At 34.9% G+C, this 19,382-nt stretch overlaps 3 protein-coding genes across 4 annotated transcripts in view; 1 reads left to right on the top strand and 2 right to left on the bottom strand.

Annotated features, from left to right (window-relative positions):
* Window positions 1–19,382, top strand: part of LOC127871754 (uncharacterized) — a 343,111-nt gene that overhangs the window by 129,467 nt on the left and 194,262 nt on the right. The window lies entirely within an intron of this gene.
* Window positions 1–19,382, bottom strand: part of LOC127871750 (tRNA (adenine(58)-N(1))-methyltransferase non-catalytic subunit TRM6-like) — a 188,969-nt gene that overhangs the window by 5,253 nt on the left and 164,334 nt on the right. Inside the window, exons 2-7 of one of the 2 annotated variants that reach the window (XM_052414914.1) lie at window positions 12,713–12,868; window positions 9,301–9,431; window positions 8,048–8,154; window positions 6,504–6,595; window positions 5,065–5,148; window positions 4,181–4,305 (exon numbers count right to left, since the gene is read on the bottom strand). In XM_052414914.1, coding sequence (XP_052270874.1) covers window positions 4,181–4,305; window positions 5,065–5,148; window positions 6,504–6,595; window positions 8,048–8,154; window positions 9,301–9,431; window positions 12,713–12,801 — 628 coding nt within the window. In that variant the 5' untranslated portion in view covers window positions 12,802–12,868. Of the gene's footprint in view, window positions 1–4,180; window positions 4,306–5,064; window positions 5,149–6,503; window positions 6,596–8,047; window positions 8,155–9,300; window positions 9,432–11,960; window positions 12,141–12,712; window positions 12,869–19,382 lie in introns of those variants that run through there. The other variant, XM_052414915.1, reaches the window with a different exon arrangement.
* LOC127871753 (kelch domain-containing protein 2-like) overlaps window positions 14,129–19,382 on the bottom strand; it is a 36,742-nt gene continuing 31,488 nt past the window's right edge. The window contains exon 9 of the mRNA XM_052414921.1: window positions 14,129–18,781. Within this exon, the coding sequence (XP_052270881.1) occupies window positions 18,563–18,781 (219 nt within the window). The 3' untranslated portion in view covers window positions 14,129–18,562. The remainder of the gene's footprint in view (window positions 18,782–19,382) is intronic.

Genomic DNA, 19,382 nt, shown 5'->3' with positions numbered 1-19,382 from the left:
CCTAAACCATTTTCGAACTCATCCAAGATATCGTTGGGACAAATCTTCTGACCAAGTTTCATGATGATCGGAAAATAAATGTGACCCTTAGTGTTAACAAGGTTTTACTATAGCCATATCAGGAAAAATGCCCTGCCCCCGTGGTGGCCATGTTTTTCAACCAACCGGCATCATTTTTTAACTAGTCCAAGATATTAATGGGATGAATCTTCTGACTGAGTTTCATGAAGACTATAAATGTGACCTCTAAAGTGTTAACAAGATTTTACTATAGCCATATAAGGAACAAGGGACAAAATTGTCACAAAACCAGGTTTTCATTGTGAAAAAAAAATCTGATAAAGGGAGAAAACTCAAACTGAACTTTTGAAATGAACAAACAAAATTAACCCCCTTTGTTTTTTTTTAAATCTATTTTTAGTCGTGGCGACCTTGACATTGGAGATATTGACGTGATTCTTTCGTGCGACACACCGTCCCATGATGGTGAACAAATGTGCCAAATGATTTTAAAATCTCACAATGAATGACATAGTTATGGCCAGGACAAGCTCATTTATGGCCATTTTTGACCTTTGAACTCAAAGTGTGACCTTGACCTTGGAGATATCGATGTAATTATTCGCGCGACACACCGTCCAATGATGGTGAACAAATGTGCCAAATGATTTTAAAATCTGACAATGAACGACATAGTTATGGCCCGGACAAGCTTGTTCCGCCCGCCCGCCAGCCAGCCCGCCCGCATTCGCCAATCTAATAACCAGTTTTTTCCTTCGGAAAACCTGGTTAAAAATAACCCACCTATTGGCAGCCATGTTTTTCAAGCAAACGTAACCATTTTCTAACTCATCCAAGATATCAATAAGACAAATCTTCTGATCATATTTCATGAACATTGGACAATAAATGTGGCCTCTAGAGTGTTAACAAGGTTTTACTATAGCCATATAAGGAAAAATGCCCGCCCCCTGGTGGCCATGTTTTTCAACCAAAGGGCATCATTTTTGAACTCGTCCAATATGTATTATTGAGATGAATCTTTTAACCAAGTTTCATGAAGATTGGACAATTAATGTGGCCTCTAGAGTGTTAACAAGATTTTACTATGTTACGGCCATGTTTTTTCACTGATCAGGACCATTTTTTAACTCGTCCAAGATATCAATGAAACCAATGTTTTGACCAAGTTTCATGATGATTGGGCAAAAATAGTGACTTCTAGAGTGTTCACAAGGTTTCTCTGTAGCCATATAAGGAATACTGCCCTGCCCCCTTGCGGCTTTGTTTTTATACAAAGATTGGGCATCAAATGTGACTTTTACAGTGTTCACAAGGTTTTTTTTTTTTTGACCTAGTGACCTAGTTTTTGACCCAGCATGACCCAGTTTCGAACTCAGTCGAGGTATCAATGGGACAAATGTTCTGACCAAGTTTTATTAATATCGGACAGTAAATGTGGCCTCTAGAGTGTTTACAAGGCAAAATGTTGACGACGGATGACGCACGATGGACAAAAGGCGATTACAAAAGGTCAACGTGCTCAGGTGAGCTAATAATTGTGCCATCACATGATAGGTCAGCATGTAAGCTACATACACACACATTTTCTAAGCAATACCTTCATCCAAACTTTAGTTATTGAGAGGAAAACAGTATTTCTATTTTAAGTAACAGTGACATTGACTATGATGAAACTGGGGAGTTTGTATAAGGGTTTGGGTGAATGGGCTCCAGCCTTCCTAAAGGGGAAAAATAGATCTCAATTTTGGACAACATTTAAATGCCATGAACACAGTATAAGAAATGTTCCTTAATCAATTGTTATTTTTAATGTTACCTTACACAGTAGTAACATTGATCAAATAAATTTGTGATATTTTATTGCCCAAATTCATGACTAATTAACAATAAAACAAGTATGTTCTGGGTTGATTTTTTATTTAATTATAACTGATTTAGTTTAGCGTAAAACATTAAAACCTACATTTCTATATGGAACTATATGTAGCTACAAAGCAGTTATTGGCCATCATGGATGTTACATGTTAAGAGACCCTTCAAGGGCGTAACTTATGTTAAGACCACAGGGTCCAGTAAAAAAAAAAAAAAAAATCGTTTATGTAAACAATTTTTTTTTTTTTTTACTGGACCCTGTGGTTAAGACTTTACCATAGTATAACATGTTGCAATTCATTTACAAAATGGTAAAGTAGCAGGATAATTGAAAACATAATAGGTGCCAAGTTAGAGTAAGTTTATTCAGTTCGGCCCAAAAAAGTAAACACCTGGCTAAAGCTCACCCAGCTTTCTTTTTCAAAGCCTCTCTGGATAAACTTACTCCATCTCATCACAAACCATGCATTCGTCATATACTGGTATTTATGCACATAAAAAATTACAGCCCAATAGATATTGGAGTTTGCAAACATTAGTTTTCAAACTCTATTTAAAAATTATTGTGTACATTAGGTAATGACATGTTTTTTTCACAATCACAAATTACTTTTATTAGAAACAAGACTATTGTCAAGCAATATAAGTCCCCTATCGGTTCCACCATTGTCAGAAATTCCACCATTTTCAGATTTTTATTATTTTATATTTGTTGCAATAGCAACCAGAATTTTTGACGTAGGAACAAAATGAAATGACGTGCATAATGTCCATATTGCCATCTATCCATATTTTTAGTTTCATGAAAAAATATTAAGAACTTTCAAAGTTATCACAGGATCCAGAAAAGTGTGACAGACAGACTGACTGACAGACGGAGCGCAAATCATAAGTTCCCTCCGGTGAAACCAGTAGGGGACTAATAAATAAATGGTGGGCCACACACAAAATAATTTGACTTCAATTGGCTTTTCCCATTAATATTTTATGGCGTTAAAAAGCTTTAACCAGATAAATATGATTTATGCAAATGAGGACTTAACAAATTCTGTTGCTTCCAGTTAACGGCTAATATTAAAATTGTTAACATTACATAAATGATATCTATAGGGCTAGCTTTTCACAGATTTTTTAATCTTGGCTTTGCCTCAGACAATTCTTTTTTCTACCATGAATATGAGATCATATTGAATAGCCTTTGATACAACTACAGGTTTGTCGAAATAACCCACTGCACTGCAAGGTCAGCTAGGTTAAAGAGCAAATAACTCTGGAACTTTGTGGATCATTGGGAATGAAAGGTGTCTTGCACATTTACACCTAGTGATGCAGTCACCGCCAAACTAGTCAAATTTGTACAGGACAGTAGGTCCTGTAAACTGGGAAAAAATACAGGACCTCCTCTTATTTTACAGGACCTACCAACTACATAAATATATTAATAAAATAACACGAAAAGACGAGACGTATACCCCCACATGGTGCATTGAAACAGAATATTTTCATGCTGTCTTCACAAAACAAGAGAAGCGAATTTATGGCGATTTTTAAGAATTAATAATCCATTGTCGTTTGTTGATTCTTGTTGCGCATGTCAGAGAGGAATCTGGTCAATACGGCCTAAACCGACGACGGCCTAGATAATTGATAACCAGCCTTTTTCATGCAAGGACATTGACAGTCAAGATCATGACGTTGCGAATGAAGATGATCACAATTATTAATATCTATCTCAATTACGTCCATACAAATTGATATTTGTATCATTTAATAATCAGGTTTATAATTATCTTTAGCAGCGACTAGGCCGTCATGGATTTAGACTGTCCTTACGAGCATTTGTCATATGGTAACGACGCAAAAAAATGGACCAATCAGGTGCATCGCAAAATTCCGTTGGAACGGAAAGACGCGATCGCTATTTTTATACCGCGGAAAACTTTTAGAGCCGTAATCAACAATCGTTCTTTTTTTACCGGACAATCGGTCCTGTAAATTAGACCGACAGGCCGGACCTTACAAAATTTTACAGGACATGTCCGTCGGTCCGACCATGTTTGGCGGAGACTGAGTGATGTCATATTTTATAATTTGTTTTAATTGCTTGAGAAATGTGAATAATTCCACGATTTTAACATTAAATGCATAAGGACCAACAAACTGAAATAGGGTCTCTAATATACCCCCCCCCCCCTTCTTTATCTGTGTTCCAGATGTATTTTAATAGCAAAATGCTTTTCAGATCAAGTATGTAGTCAGTCATGCATCCTCTATGTACATGTACCAGCAAGCCTCTCGAGGACAGCCGCAGATATCAGCCCCATGCACGAGTCCACCACCAGCACCGTAGAGTTGGCATGTACATTACCCATCGTCAGCATCTGAGCAAGACTGTCCACACGCAGATTGCTGCAAACATGTATACAGACACTTGTATTTACCTGAACCTACCTTTGAAAGAAAGCTTGTATGCAGTATTGCAGCGCTGACCAATTCTTGTATTGAATGAGTTGTCTTACAGACCTTGACACTGGTATTAAAAAGAAACTACTTGAAAACTTAGAAGGGGTGACCAAATTTCAGAATTATTATTATTTTTGAAAATGCTATTTGCATCTTGTCTTTGAAGTGATTATGGAATTGAATAGCTTATTGTACCCGAATGTCACTTGCTTTCTCTTGAATCATGGGACCAGATAAAATAAATTACAACAAAAGCACCGTATAATGGGTGCCAACACTGGGCTGCGGGTGCAGTTTTGAATAAATCAAAGCTTGTCAGAATTTTTTAAAATAGTTTTTTTAGAGTTCACAGTGACCTTCACCTTTAATCTAGTGACCCAAAAATGGGTATGGCATGTAGAACTCATCAAGGTACAGCTGCATATGAAGTTTCAATGTTGTAGGTGGAACCACTTTCATTTTAGAACCAAAGTTCAAAAGGTTAACAAAATGTAAAGGTTTTAGCACGATGCGGACGGCGGACGACACGGCCAGGTGGCTATGAAAATACCTCGGGTTTTCTCCGAAAACAGCCAAGCTATAAATCTGCTTTTAAAAGTCCATTGACTGTGCCATGGTTAACATAAGAAATTTGTTGTGTCAAAACTTAATGAGACCTACCACCTAAAAGTAAGTGTATGCTACTTGAATACAAAACATTCTCACCTGATTCTAGAAGGACCCTTGGACCACTGCATTTCACACAACAGCCTCGCTGTGGGCTTTAACACCGTGAACTGTAGCAAGTGTCTGAAAGTATAAGTCATATACATTGTTATCATGTATATTACAGCCCTTCAAATAAAATGTTGAGATTTACTTGACGTGGAATTAATAAATGTTCATAATAACAGTGACAATACATGTAGCTGAACACAGCACGCTTGACTTTTCTTCCGTCATTTGAAATAATTACCACAAAAAAAAAACATTTGAAGTTGAATATTTGTAGCAGTTAAATTGTTAATGTAAACGGAAATATAAATTTATAAATTAAAACAAGATATGTTACCATGCAAAGAAATTATATTTTAAAATGTTTACTAAATAATTAAGATAATTTTTATAACAGTTTAAACAATTTATTAAATAAATGATCTATTCTCTTAAAAATTTTAGTCATCATATTATAATCTAGTATAAACAAGAGTTCCGCGGTCGGAGATGACCGCATTGAAGCCGGATTTTTGATTTAAATGACAGGAAAGTACCTTTCGTGTTTTTGTCAATGCAATACTTAAATTACTGAAATTTTGTTCAAAGGTCAAAATGAAATGTAAGTACTTTTCAAGGCATGAGCAAACCTTGTGTTATGTTTTGAATGCATGCATATACATGAACAACAATAACATTTAAGGTCACAAATATGAACTTGAATTGACAATTAGGAAAGTTTGATCTCAATTTTTTTATTAGCAAATTAGTAAGATATTGTTTGAAGTTTCCATCAATTTCATTATCAAATGTAAGAAAATAAACTTAGATGAAATAATACTATTCATTGTTTTGCTTTCACATACCTACACAGAAATCCAGACAGCCTTATGATCACTCCAAAAGGTTTCTATCACACCAGTTCTAGCAGATAGATTGGACACATAAATATGATCCAAGCTTGAATGAAATAAGAACTTTAACATTTTTACATTCAAGGTCACAGTGACCTTGACCTTCAAATGAATGACCTTGAAATGACCAGTGGTTACTAACTAGTTATGGCCAACCTTCATGTCAAGTTTCAAGACTCTAGGTCCAAGCATACCAAAGTTATAAGAACTTTAACATTTTTTATATTGAAGGTCACAGTGACCTTGACCTTCAAATGAATGACCTTGAAATGACCAGTGGTCATCTGTTAATCCTGGCCAACCTTCATGTCAAGTTTGAAGACTCTAGGTCCAAGCATACCAAAGTTATACCATGAAATAAGAACTTTAACATTTTCGAGCACGCCGCCACCCCGCCCGCCCCCCCGACAACATCAATCTATAAGCCGAGATTTTTTCGAAAAAAATCCGGCTAAAAACATTTAAAACTTCACCTGTAATGAGAAATAACCTGAATGTTTTTTTTCAATATAAATATTTAAAATCGTATTAACTTACTTCTTTTTCTTCTTTTTGACCCATTTCTCTTGAGCATATCCAGTCTTGTTTTGGAATGTTGCACTGTTCTCAATCAACTGCTCTATAAGGTGCTGCAATTTGTGGAACTCAAATTAACCATTATTGACTTTCATCTTTTTTCCAGCAGAAACAATATACAGTTGAAACTAGACGGCTCGAAATCCCTTGGCTAAAACTCTCCTCAAAGCATAGATTTTTTATTGCTATATACATTCATATCAATTTCTGTTGGCTGGCTCGAATTTTTAAGGATCAAATTATTGGATGGCTGAACAGTTTCAACAGTCCTGGTCACAATTTTCACGCATTCTTTTTTCGTTTGGCTCGAACTCGCATCAGCCGCATATTGCTATTAACTGATTAGGAGCACTTGATCGAAGCCAATAAAGGCAAGCCATAATTGCAAACATGTCATTTACTCAATCCTTTATTGATTGAGTAAAGGATTTCCTTTTAAATAAAATCTGGCCTTTTTGTAGATGCGTTATTATTATGGCTGGAATTGCTGCATCACAACATGTACAATGTCAACAAAATGGATTAGAAAACTTTGTACATTGTATCTATATGACAACTCATGAGCATAACACAAACTGACATCATGTCATTATAAAAAACAAGAGCTGTGTTTGTTAAACACAATGCCCCCTACTGCGCCGCTTTGAAGCCATATATTTGACCTTTGACCTTGAAGGATAACCTTGACCTTTCACCACTTAAAATGTGCAGCTCCATGAGATACACATGCATGCCAAATATCAAGTTGCTATCTTCAAAATTGCCAAATTTGACCTTTGACCTTGAAGGATGACCTTGACCTTTCACTACTCAAAATGTGCAGCTCCGTGAGATACACATGCATGCCAAATATCAAGTTGTTATCTTCAATATTGCAAAAGTAATGACCAACCTTAAAGTTTTGGGACAGGCAGACACACATACAATGACAGACAGACAGGCCAAAAACAATATACCCTCGATCATTCGATCCGGGGGCATAAAAACACATGCCAAAAAATAAATACATGAAGTGTAGTTAAATATTTCAGCGATGTGTTAATGGTGCTTATGCATGTTTTGTTTTTTAATGATGTTTCTTATTTGTTACCCTAAATGTGCTACATAAATATGTCCATATCAGCACAAATAATATTAAAATAATTCCCTAGACCATTCCATCAAATCAGAACATTGCAATATTTCAAGAGTTAGTTCCCTTTTCTGTGCACAGTATCAGTACGACCAACATCTACAATGTCTCATCATTCCATCAAAAGGAGTACAGTACAATATTTACAGAGTTAGTTACCTAGCTGTTCACTCAGAATCAGCACAACCAATATTTAAATAGATGTAGTTACTTCCGGTGATATTTCCTGTCAATAGAAAAACAGTTCAATATTTAAAGAGTTAGTTCCCTTATCTGTTCAGTCAGTATCAGCACAATAAACATCAACATACTAGTAGTTACTTCCCTTGATCACTCCGTCAAAAAGATGACAGTACAATATTAACAGACTTACATCCCCTGAAACGCCTTCTTTCTTCATCTGTTCAATCTCATCCTGTGTGAGTTTCTGGTTGCTGTCATTGTCTAGCAGGTCCCTGTTATCACCAACACACTCATCAGCTGAAACATGTACGGAAAAAATTCGTCAATCAAGGATCGACTCCCGGCTTGACCAATCATCCGTCTACACTTTAGTGGCATTAGCAGGGGTGAGATAAAAGAATCAACTGTGCAGAAAAATGCCCAAGCTCCCTTACAAGGTTTAGTTTAATTCTTCATTTCTAATAAACATCCAGCACAGTTAATAACTATTTTTAAAATCAGTTTTATAATGAAGGAAAGAAAATCAGCGAAAAGAGGAAAAATCACACCCCTGACTAGTGAATAGAGGAATATGGTGCAGGTTGGATGACTGAATACATTCAAGCAAATTGAAGCAATACATGCAGCATTAATATATCCTTGGCTAAACAACCTTGAACAAACACAATCGCAGATCAGTTCAGAGTTTAGTATTGTTAATTTTACCGTCAATTAAAGGGGCCGTCCAACAGATTTGTATATTGACAAAATTTAAAACAGTTGTTTCAGATTCGCAAATTTTCGTTTTTGTTATGATATTTTTGAGGAAATAGTAATACTGACCATTTAACATGCTCTTAAAGATCCATTATACGCATCTTTTGACGATTTGAAAACCTGAAAATTATAGTATCGTGCAACGCGAAACTATTGAATAATTTGGAAAGTTCTGTAATATTTTGGGAAACTACGAGGATTGCTTATTTAGGTAAAAAATACATCTGCTCTAAGCATAAGCATGGATGGTCGAGTGGTCTAGGCGGGAGACTTTTTACTCCAGGACTCCAGGGGTCAGTGGTTCGAGCCCTGTTGAGGGTTACTTTTTATAAATTTTATTCTTTTTTTTTATTTTATAGAGAATTTTAGGTTAAATGTTTTAATTTATCAACATATAGCATTTAATGACATGCTTCAATACATGCCAAAATCTGTTAAACGGCCCCTTTAAATTTAAAATTAAATAACACTGGAAAAAATAATTTTAATTCACACTTTTGTTTCTGAACAAGGTTTGAAAAGGGGTCTTGTAAAAGCTACAGCAGTGACTTCAATATAAATGTGTAAGCATTACAAAAAATGTTTTGTCATTATTCACAAACACATGACCACATTTGACAAAAATCTTTAACAAATGTTTAATTACAAAGAAAACAACCGGTTAAACTACTCAATAATAAATAGTACCAATCTCCACATCCTGTGGTATTGTTCTCTCCACTTTAACCATCTGGCCATCTTTGACTTCAAACAGCGTCCCATACATGTGACCCAGTATGCCATCTAACAGGAACTTGTTCTTTTCCAGCCACACATCCCTGACAATTGAAATTATTGTACTGTATCTGTTGTTTTTTCCTAATACAAAGAGTACAATTAAATGATAGTTCAGTGGACAGAGCAAAATGCATGTATGCTAGTTGTCATAGGTTTGAAAGACTAACTTGGTACACTTCCCAACAGCCTTTTTAATGGTGCCAAAAGCAAAAGGCAGGAGTGCTTCGAGGTTGGCCTAAAAAGTTAATGTGAGGAGTGTGGTTATGTGGATTAGAACCAGGGAACAGATCAGTGTTTTTTTTCACCTATAGGGGAATGGGGGTGGGGCCCGTCCAAAGGGGAAAAACGCGTTGTTTTTTAGGAAAAGGGGAAAATTAAAAATTCACTCTTTTATATGTAATGATAATTATTATATGAATACACATTAATGTATGAATGTAATATTCACAGCTGAATGTCTCTGTCCTTTTTCTTAAATATATATCAATGATTTTTTCAACATTAGTTTCAAACAGTTCAGCCTTCATGCACAGTCTCAGTTTTCCAAGCCAATTTGAGTCTAATTGGGTTTTTTTAAATCGATAAAATGGCAAATTTGAGCATTTTTTATCAATAAAATGGAACAAATTGGAATGTTTTTATCAACAAATATTGACACAATATAGATACATCATCAGGTCTTTTCCTGGCCATTTTGGGAAAAAATGCAATTAATATGAAAAGTCCACTGATTTGGAAAAAACTAATTTAATATATTATAACTCTTTATAATAATAAAAATCATATTAATTATAGTTATATACACATGTACTTTGTTAGTTGTTTATGAAATAAATTTGAGATATATTTATATTTATCATTAGACAGTGGTTTAAAAAAAAATTATTTTTTTTTTACTTTTCAAGGGGATTTTTTCTACAAAATTGGGGGAAAATATTTACTCCTTTTTTAGGGAAATGGGGACGAATACCGGCCCTGAAATTGTCATAAAAACCCCCACTGCAGATGAAATAATTACTTCTATACATATGATCAAGGTCGATACAAAAGACTTCATATCGATAAGCACAGTTTTTCTTGCTCCATGTAAACAATAGCTAATAATATAAAACCAATAGCATCTGATTATTTGGACTATGCGCTCATACATGCCATAAATTTTCAGACCAATTCCGGGACATTGAGCTCAATTTTCCGGGACTTTTGTCGATTTTGCGGGACATTTATACATATAGCAATATATATATATATACATTTTTTTCACATCGTAAGTTGAGTTCATTACTAATAAATATGTTGTTAGCATCTGAATCGATTTTATGCATCGTTGTTTATCACAGGCATGAAATGATGTAAGCGGCAGGTGCGCCTAGGCGATTCGCATTTTGTTTAATTAGTATACGTTACAATAATTGTTTCATAGGTCGCTGTGGTGTAATGGATATGGTGTCCGCCTAGCGACCGGGAGGTCACGGGTTCGATCCCCACCGTGAAAGCGTTCTTCAGATCTCCCCCAAAGACACCAAGTACTGGTTCTAGGCCCAGGAAACGGACTCGAGAGCATTTATATAAGCCTTAGGCTTTCGATGCAATCGAGCTTAAAAAAATAAATAGGTTTAAACTAATAATTGTTTCAATAATTAATTATCTTAAAGACGATAAGTTACACTTTGTTTTTTGTTTTTTATATACATTTAATATCGCGTAAAAATAAATGTTTTCATATACAATTTCCACGAGGACAACATCAATGTTTTCATCAAAAGTCTCCGAAGTAGCGGTCCACGATTTTATCGTGGAGGAGTACACAATACGGACCGATTAGTGTGGCATAACAAAGCCACTGAAACTATAGATTGATAGTGACACAGGGTTATCATGCATGACTAATTCACAACCGCAAGAATCTTCAGATGTGTGAACAACTCCTTTGCTCTTACGCAGAGGGAAATAATAATGTAGTATATCAGGGCCCTCACATTACTTTGGGGGAAGGGGTCCGCAGCCCTTAGGAGGGGGAATTTTCGCGGCGTTTCCCTTTTTGGGGGATTTTTTTACTTACTCTCTCATTATTTCATTTGTACATGTTTGCACTATATTCATTGCATATTTCATAATTTAGTATGTTTGAAAAGATTAAATTGAAATAGATTTGAGATATAATAATCATGAGACACATCTTTCTATTAAAAAAAAAAAAATTTTTTTTTTTTTTTTTTTTTTAAGGGGAATTTTTTCCCCCAAAAGGGGAAAAAAGTATACTTTTCAGGTGGGGAACTGCCGCTGAAATTTGGCGGCAGATTTGATAGATTGAGGGCCCTGTATATTAAAGAGAATTAACAACCACATTAAACAATGCCGCCTTTTTGGTTTGACTGCGAACGTGAGACAATCGCTATGATAACAGGACCCCTGTTAATTGATCGATTTTGACACATAGTGTAGTCACCTATTCGGGTAGGCATTGTCATAAGGACGCTGCAGATTAGTAGGAACACCGACTCGAGGTGCAGTTAAGCATAAGATAAGGTACATGTATATATGGATTTTTTAAATCCGGGACATTTTACAGATTTCCGGGACTGCGGGACACGTCCTTCATTTCCGGGACAAACCGGGACGTATGGCATGCATGATGCGCTAGTGTCAGAGGGCATTATCACGATAATGATAGTCAAGATGGCTACGTCCATGCCGAGACAGTATTTTTTCGCTGTTTTATACCCTTTATTACTTTTGTTTATTTTTTAAATGACGATTACTTTCCAGCCGTATGAGTAAAAAGGTGATTAGCGTTTATTTCGTATTTAAATTCACTTTATATCTTGACTTTACTTCCCACAAATGTTCTAAGTGGAGCCCTAATAAAGTAATCCCGCTAAGAAATTTGCAGCAAGTAAAGTAGAGATATAGAGCGAATATTTTGATGAAATAAACGCCAGTAACTTTCTTGCTAAAATGGCTGGAAACGGAGAGGAATTAAAAAAAAAAATACAAGTAATAAAGGGTATAAAACAGCAAAATACCTGCCTTGGCATGGACATCGCCATCTTGATAATCACATGATTACCCCCTCTGAGTGTCAAGGGTTCAAGATCCAAACCATGGACACTTTTCCCCCACAATTAAGGTTCTTCCACTCCAAAGAGCCTGTTGTGCTTCTCATCAAGCTTCAATCTTTTCTTTTTAATAATATGACCGCTAAACCTACGATTTCATTGATGCACACAATTTTATTTAGAACTTTATTACAATGATACACAACTACATCAAGATTATTCATCAAATTATATATTTATTAAGCATGTTGAGAAGTGCTAACCTGCTTTTATGGACTTGAAAAAGCCTTAGATTGTCGCCTTTCTTCAGAAAAACATGGTCTCCTTCTTGAATATACGATGAATCATTCATAACTGCTGAAGTCGACTTCAGCCAGTGAGTTTCAGATGTTCAGTTTTAGGACATGCAGCTTTCAATTTGTGCAGGAAATATCTAAAAACTGCATCTCGATCCGCACACGTAGTCTTTCGGAAAGGCAGGAAACCAGCATTGTTTTTCTCCGTGCAACACGCGGTTCCGGTTTAGGCTACATTCCACAAACATATTAGGAGAGTCGTTATGATTCGACAAAAATGAAAAAATAAAGTGTATTTAAGATGATGTTATGAGCAGAATTACTACTAGTTAATGTGTAAATCATCATTTAAAAGGTTGTTGGTTTTGCAGTTCATTTATCACATGCTATAACCTGTTTCCCATTTAATACAACCATTTCATATTTTTATATTACATATGTGTAATACAACATTTTTAAGCGTTATCATTGGATTAGTTTTCATTTATTGACCAATTGCATTTTGTTATTTTGCTGAAATGACGTTGCAACGTCAAATGACGTCATGAAATGTAAACAACATTCGGGATTTATCGTTATGTTTTCGTAAATATTTATTTAATTCGCTCATTTAAAAGCATGTGATAAAAAAGATCTGACACTCGTCATATCATACCATATTTTATTAAACTCGTACAGGAAATTCGTTAGTAAGCTCGCCAAAAGCTCGCTTACTAACAAAATACCTGAACTCGTTTAATAAAATATGGTATGATATGACAACTGGTGCCAGATCCTATATATCTTGGAAATGAAGTCCACAATTTGCAATTTTCTTTTCTTTTTTTATAATCAATGGTCAGATCACAGGCTAACATAATACATTTGAATAAAAGCTTTTGAATTTGAATCTTGGCCAGATCATCTTACATGATTTTTCTCTCTGTTATATGTATACAATTCAGGTATGACTAAAATTTCAAATAATTGTCACATGAAAATGTACTTAGTGCGAGAGTTCACCTATGCACAGGTAAAATCAATTTATCAAAAGGGTCTTGTTTTTAGGCCATTTGCATTGTTAGATTTTGATCTCAGTAGATTTGCCTACTTTCTAAATTGTGTTGGTTATATTTTAACTTAATTATGCTTAAACATCGATTAATATTTCTGTGTGCTTCGTTATAACATTTATTTATTATTTGTGAAGCGCTTTCTGTATCATATTATATCATCTATAATGATACTTAAAACTAAATTTTACCAAAAAACAACCCATCAACTTTTGTTTTGTAAGATGTTTGCGAAAGATTTTTTAAATTTTCCCGAGTTATGTGCAAAGGTGTCAAACAACTTGTTACTGAATGAATGAAAAGTGTGTTTTTTAAAGAGAAAGATGTTGGGGACCTTGAGTAAATTTAATCTTCAAATCAACAGTATATTAACATTAATTTAATACAGTTACCTCAAACTAAATGTACATGTGTATGTTTATAAAACTACAAGCACCAGAAAATATTCATGTATACATGTATTAAAAGGTACAGCAATACAAATTAATTCTGTCACATGAAGAGTAAAGATCTATCAGATATAGCAATGAATGCATTTATGGTTTTTGTATGTGTATAGTTTCCAGTAACCAACAATAATTTTCTCAAAAAACAACAACAAGTCGTACCTAGATTTTATAATTATATATGACCCATGCACTGTATGGTAATACACAACCCCATTTGTTATATCTAAACTTTATGAGGTCTTCAACCAAATAAAAAAAAACACAACAATAGCTTGACAATACTTAAATAGTTATACATGCGCAGTTGTAAATAATATGAATATGTATAAAGGTTACACACTACTACTCTTACACTCATTTTTCACATGTGCAACTGAAAAAGTGAAATCTCCATTCTGTTGCAATTGTTTGACAAGAATGTTGAATAGAAATCAATGGACACACACAATATGTCCAACTGTCTATTTAAGCTTCTAACTTCAAACAAAAACAACGATATTATCATTTGATATTAAAGTTTTAGGTGATAACAAAAAGCGACTTTAATTAATCAAAATAAATTACCAAGTAAACAGTGTTTTTTTTATTATGTTCAATTTATTATGTATTATTATTTATTACTCTTCAAGAAACACTGACACCACTGAATCATGAACAGAAGAATGGAATGGCCGATCTTATTTTAGCAGTACAAACTCAAACAAAGAAGGGGTAGCAATACTAATAAAGCACAACATAAAATGAATCTTTTAAATACCATGATATCAAACCAAAATGTTAGCAAGCTTTGAAATAAGAATTAATGAAAATATTGTTACACATACCAAGGCTCCATTGGTCATCGGTGGCTCGGGTTCTTCTTTAATGTTCCCTGGGTACTCTAGTTTATTTAAATGTACCCCGGGTACGGTAAATAAACTAAAACCTAACCCGCAAATTATAACGCTAAATTGGTCGCTGTCGGCTTATTTTTAAAATTAATTATGGTCATATTCATGTCAAGATTTTGTAAAATGACCTCTTTATTTTGTAACTCATACTACAAGAAGCATGTTGAGGCAGGTTTTGTTAAAAAAGAATTTAGTTTCGTATTCTGTAGCTGGTTTTAAAGGGACCTTTTCATGTTTTGGTAAATTGACAAAATTAAAAAACATTGTTTCAGATTCGCAATTTTTATTGTTGTTATGATATTTGTGAGGAAACAGTAATACTGAACATTTACCATAATCTAAAATATCCCTTATATGCATCTTTTGACGATTAAAAAACCCTGGAAATTATAAAGTGTTGCAACACAAAATGATTCAATAATTTGGTTAGTTCTGTTGTTGTCGTTATATTTTGTGACACCAAGAGGATTGCTTATATAAAGAATAAAATACATCATTCAATTTATGAGAACCGATGGCCAAGTGGTCTTACATTAGACTTTTACTCCAGGGGTCAGTGGTTCAAGCCCAGTTGAGGATTGCTTTTTTTCTTTTTTTAATTTTATTCTTGTTTTTTTAATGGAGCTTTTAAGATCCAATGTTTACATTCATCAATATAAAGCATTTGACAAACTTCAATACATACCAAAATCTGTGAAAAGGTCCATTTAAGACATCAAATTGTTGGTGGCAATAAAAGTCTAAAATGGCCGGGTACCTTTTAGTACTTGTTCGGTACTAGGGGTACATTTAAGTATACTTATGACTACCCGGGTACATTTAAGTAGCACCCGAGTTGACAATGACCTATCGAGCCATATTAAGCCATATGGACCCAATAATGATGATACCCAAACTGTGTAAATGTTTCGAAAATGTAGAGGACTATGCTATTCCTGGGGGGATTTTTTTTAAAGCTTTAAACCCTTACATAGACAAGAAAAATGGCCGAGCCGATACATTTAAATATTTGAGAGAGAGTATAAATTGCATTATTAATCAATATCATCTCATCAATATAATTTATGGAGAATGCATAACTTGAATAAACATCAGTATAAGTGGCACTCCAATTGTAAGCCACAAGGCTTGACGTTTTTCTTGTTACAGGCTTATTACCTTGTATGACAACAGAGTGCGCAGTACATACATCATATAAACTAGACCATTCTAGAGTAATACTCCAAAAAAAGATTTAATTCAAAGAAAAAGGGACCAAAATACTTAAAATTAAACAATCAGTATACTTTTAAATACAGAAAATCTACTATTATTTAAAAAAAATCTATTAATGGAATATTAGCAACAAGAATGCAAACCAAAATTTAACAAGGGCTGTTTGTAAAACATGCATGCCCCCCCATATGGGCTGTCAGTTGTAGTGGCAGCAATTGTGTGAATCAGTTTTCTGTCACTGTGACCTTGACATTTGACCTAGTGACCTGAAAATCATTAGGGGTCATCTGCCAGTCATGATCAATGTACCTATGAAGTTTCATTATCCTAGGCCTAATTATTCTTGAGTTATCATCAGGAAACCATTTTACTGTTTCAAGTCACTGTGACCTTGACCTTTGACCTAGTGACTTGAAAATCAATAGGGGTCATCTGCCAGTCACGATCAATGAACCTATTAATTTTCATGATCCTAGGCGTAAGCATTCTTGAGTTATCATCCGGAAACCATTTTACTAGTTCGAGTCACTGTGACCTTGACCTTTGACCTAGTGACCTGAAAATTAATAGGGGTCATCTGCGAGTCATGATCAATGTACCTATGAAGTTTCATGATCCTAGGCGTAAGGGTTCTTGAGTTATCATCCGGAAACCATCTGGTGGACGGACCAACGGATGGACCGACCGACATGAGCAAAACAATATCCCCCTCTTCTTTGAAGGGGGGCATAAAAAGATTATAAGTGACAACCCCTGTGTTTGTGAAACACATTAACACACTGCCTCCTACTGTGCTTGGAGAGATTGAAGCCTCACAGCAGCTATTTAAGAGAATATTGTATGTCCGCGGCCCATAACTTTGCCACAAATCAATGAACCGGAACTAAGCTCACACTTCATCTTAAGTCCTGTACGTAGACTCACATATAAAAAATCAGCTATACATCTGAAAGCCTTTAAAACGGTTATTATAGAGAACATTTCTAAGTCCATGGCCCATAAATTTGCCAAAAGCAATGGACCTGAACGATATTTACACAAAGTGCCTTTCTTGCACACTTTGAAAAAAAAGACATGCGGACAATAAAATAGTTAAATGATTAAAAGTCTACAATACATATGAACTTATGTGATAAAACAAAAGAAATTCTACAAGAAGTAAATTTCTTTCAGTAAAATTTTCCTTAACGAAACATGTTTCAGATGAACAACTTTGTGTATAGGTTTTGGAAAAGGAACATTGAACACACACACAAATCTTATACCAGGTGGGGTAATTTCGGATCTAGTGTTATATTAGTTACAGTTATCACATTAGGCAAGAATAATATAAAATTCTGTACATAGCTGGCATCAGAGTTAACAGGTAAAGGGTAATCAACACAATCTACATACCTGAAATATTATAAACTTTAAACCAGTGATTTTTCAAATGTATGCACTTGACTGAACCACAGCAAACATGTACAGTTCTAGGATCACTTACAGGTGATAGTTTCTCTCATATCATAAAATTATTCAGTAGTTACATAGCATACATATTCCACACAGTTATAACATAACAGTTCCTTAGGGCTTTCACAACAATCATGTTCTATAAATGTTCCTAAATAAATGAGCCTCGCTCTAGAAAAACAGGACTTAATGCATGTGCGTAAAGTGTTGTCCCAGATAAGCCTGTGCAGTCCGCACAGGCTAATCAGGGCAAATACTTTCCGTTTAAACTTGATTTTCCTTAAGAGTGGACAGTGGGCTGATTAGCATGTGCAGATGCTTTATTCATATGCATTACGCCTTGTTTTCAGAACAAGACTCAATATATCATTGACTAGAGCTTTGTCAAATAAGAGACTAAAAATACCCTCGCACTGTTTTGTCACACGCATAGCTGTTTTACAGGGATTTTTCTCTATGAACTTTAATCTGCTTTTCCTAAAGTCAAATCTAACCAGCCTTATTCAAGTAGAAACATAATAATTTAGAAACAAGGGCACATTACTAGGCGTGAAAACGGTGTCTTTTACATCTACAATTCATATATCTGAAATTTCAATTTATTCTTGAGAGAAATTAAGAAGAAGTTTTCTGCATAAACATAGAACATTTTTATGTTGACCGAACAACCAATAAACCAACAGACAGCGTCACTCCTATATACCCTGTCAAACAGTCTATCACAAAACATAACTGAAAGTTCTGACAGGTCAAGTTTCATGCAATTACACATGATATTCCATGTTCAGAGTTTTTTAAGCACATTTGTTGTTGAGCACAAATTTCCATCTTTTGTTTCAGCCACTTTCTCAATATGGGTGGCAGAAGGTCCCACTGTTCACTAGTCCAATCCTTTTCTAGAAATGTTTTTTCAAGACACAGTTTTTGTAACTTAGCTGGTTGGAGGCGAAAATGCAGAATCTCTTTAGGCGTAATCTGCAATGACATGTGATTTCTATAGTACATAAGGAAACGGACTCAAGAACGTTTCTATAAGCCTGAGGCTTTCAATGCAATCGAGCTAAATTAACAAGGGCTGTTTGTAAAACATGCATGCCCCCCATATGGGCTGTCAGTTGTAGTGGCAGTCATTGTGTGAATATATTTTTGTCACTGTGACCTTGACCTTTGACCTAGCGACCTGAAAATCAATAGGGGTCATCTGCCAGTCATGATCAATGTACCTATGAAGTTTCATGATCCTAGGCCTAATTATTCTTGAGTTATCATCAGGAAACCAATTTTACTGTTGCAAGTCACTGTGACTTTGACCTTTAACTTGTGACCTGAAAAGTAATAGGGGTCATCTGCCAGTCATTATCAACCAACCTATGAATTTTCATAATCCTAGGGGTAAGCATTCTTAAGTTATCATCCGGAAACCATTTTACTATTTCGAGTCACTGTGACCTTGACCTTTGACCTAGTGACCTGAAAATCAATAGGGGTCATGTGCCAGTCATGATCAATGTTCCTATGAGAAGTTTCATGATCCTATACATAAGCATTCTTGAGTTATCATCCGAAAATAATTTTA

This window comes from Dreissena polymorpha, chromosome 3 (assembly GCF_020536995.1).
Source record: "Dreissena polymorpha isolate Duluth1 chromosome 3, UMN_Dpol_1.0, whole genome shotgun sequence".
NCBI classification, from domain to species: domain Eukaryota; kingdom Metazoa; phylum Mollusca; class Bivalvia; order Myida; family Dreissenidae; genus Dreissena; species Dreissena polymorpha.
The sequence above is the reverse complement of the archived record's forward strand: the minus strand, read 5'-3'. Positions and strand labels throughout refer to the sequence as shown.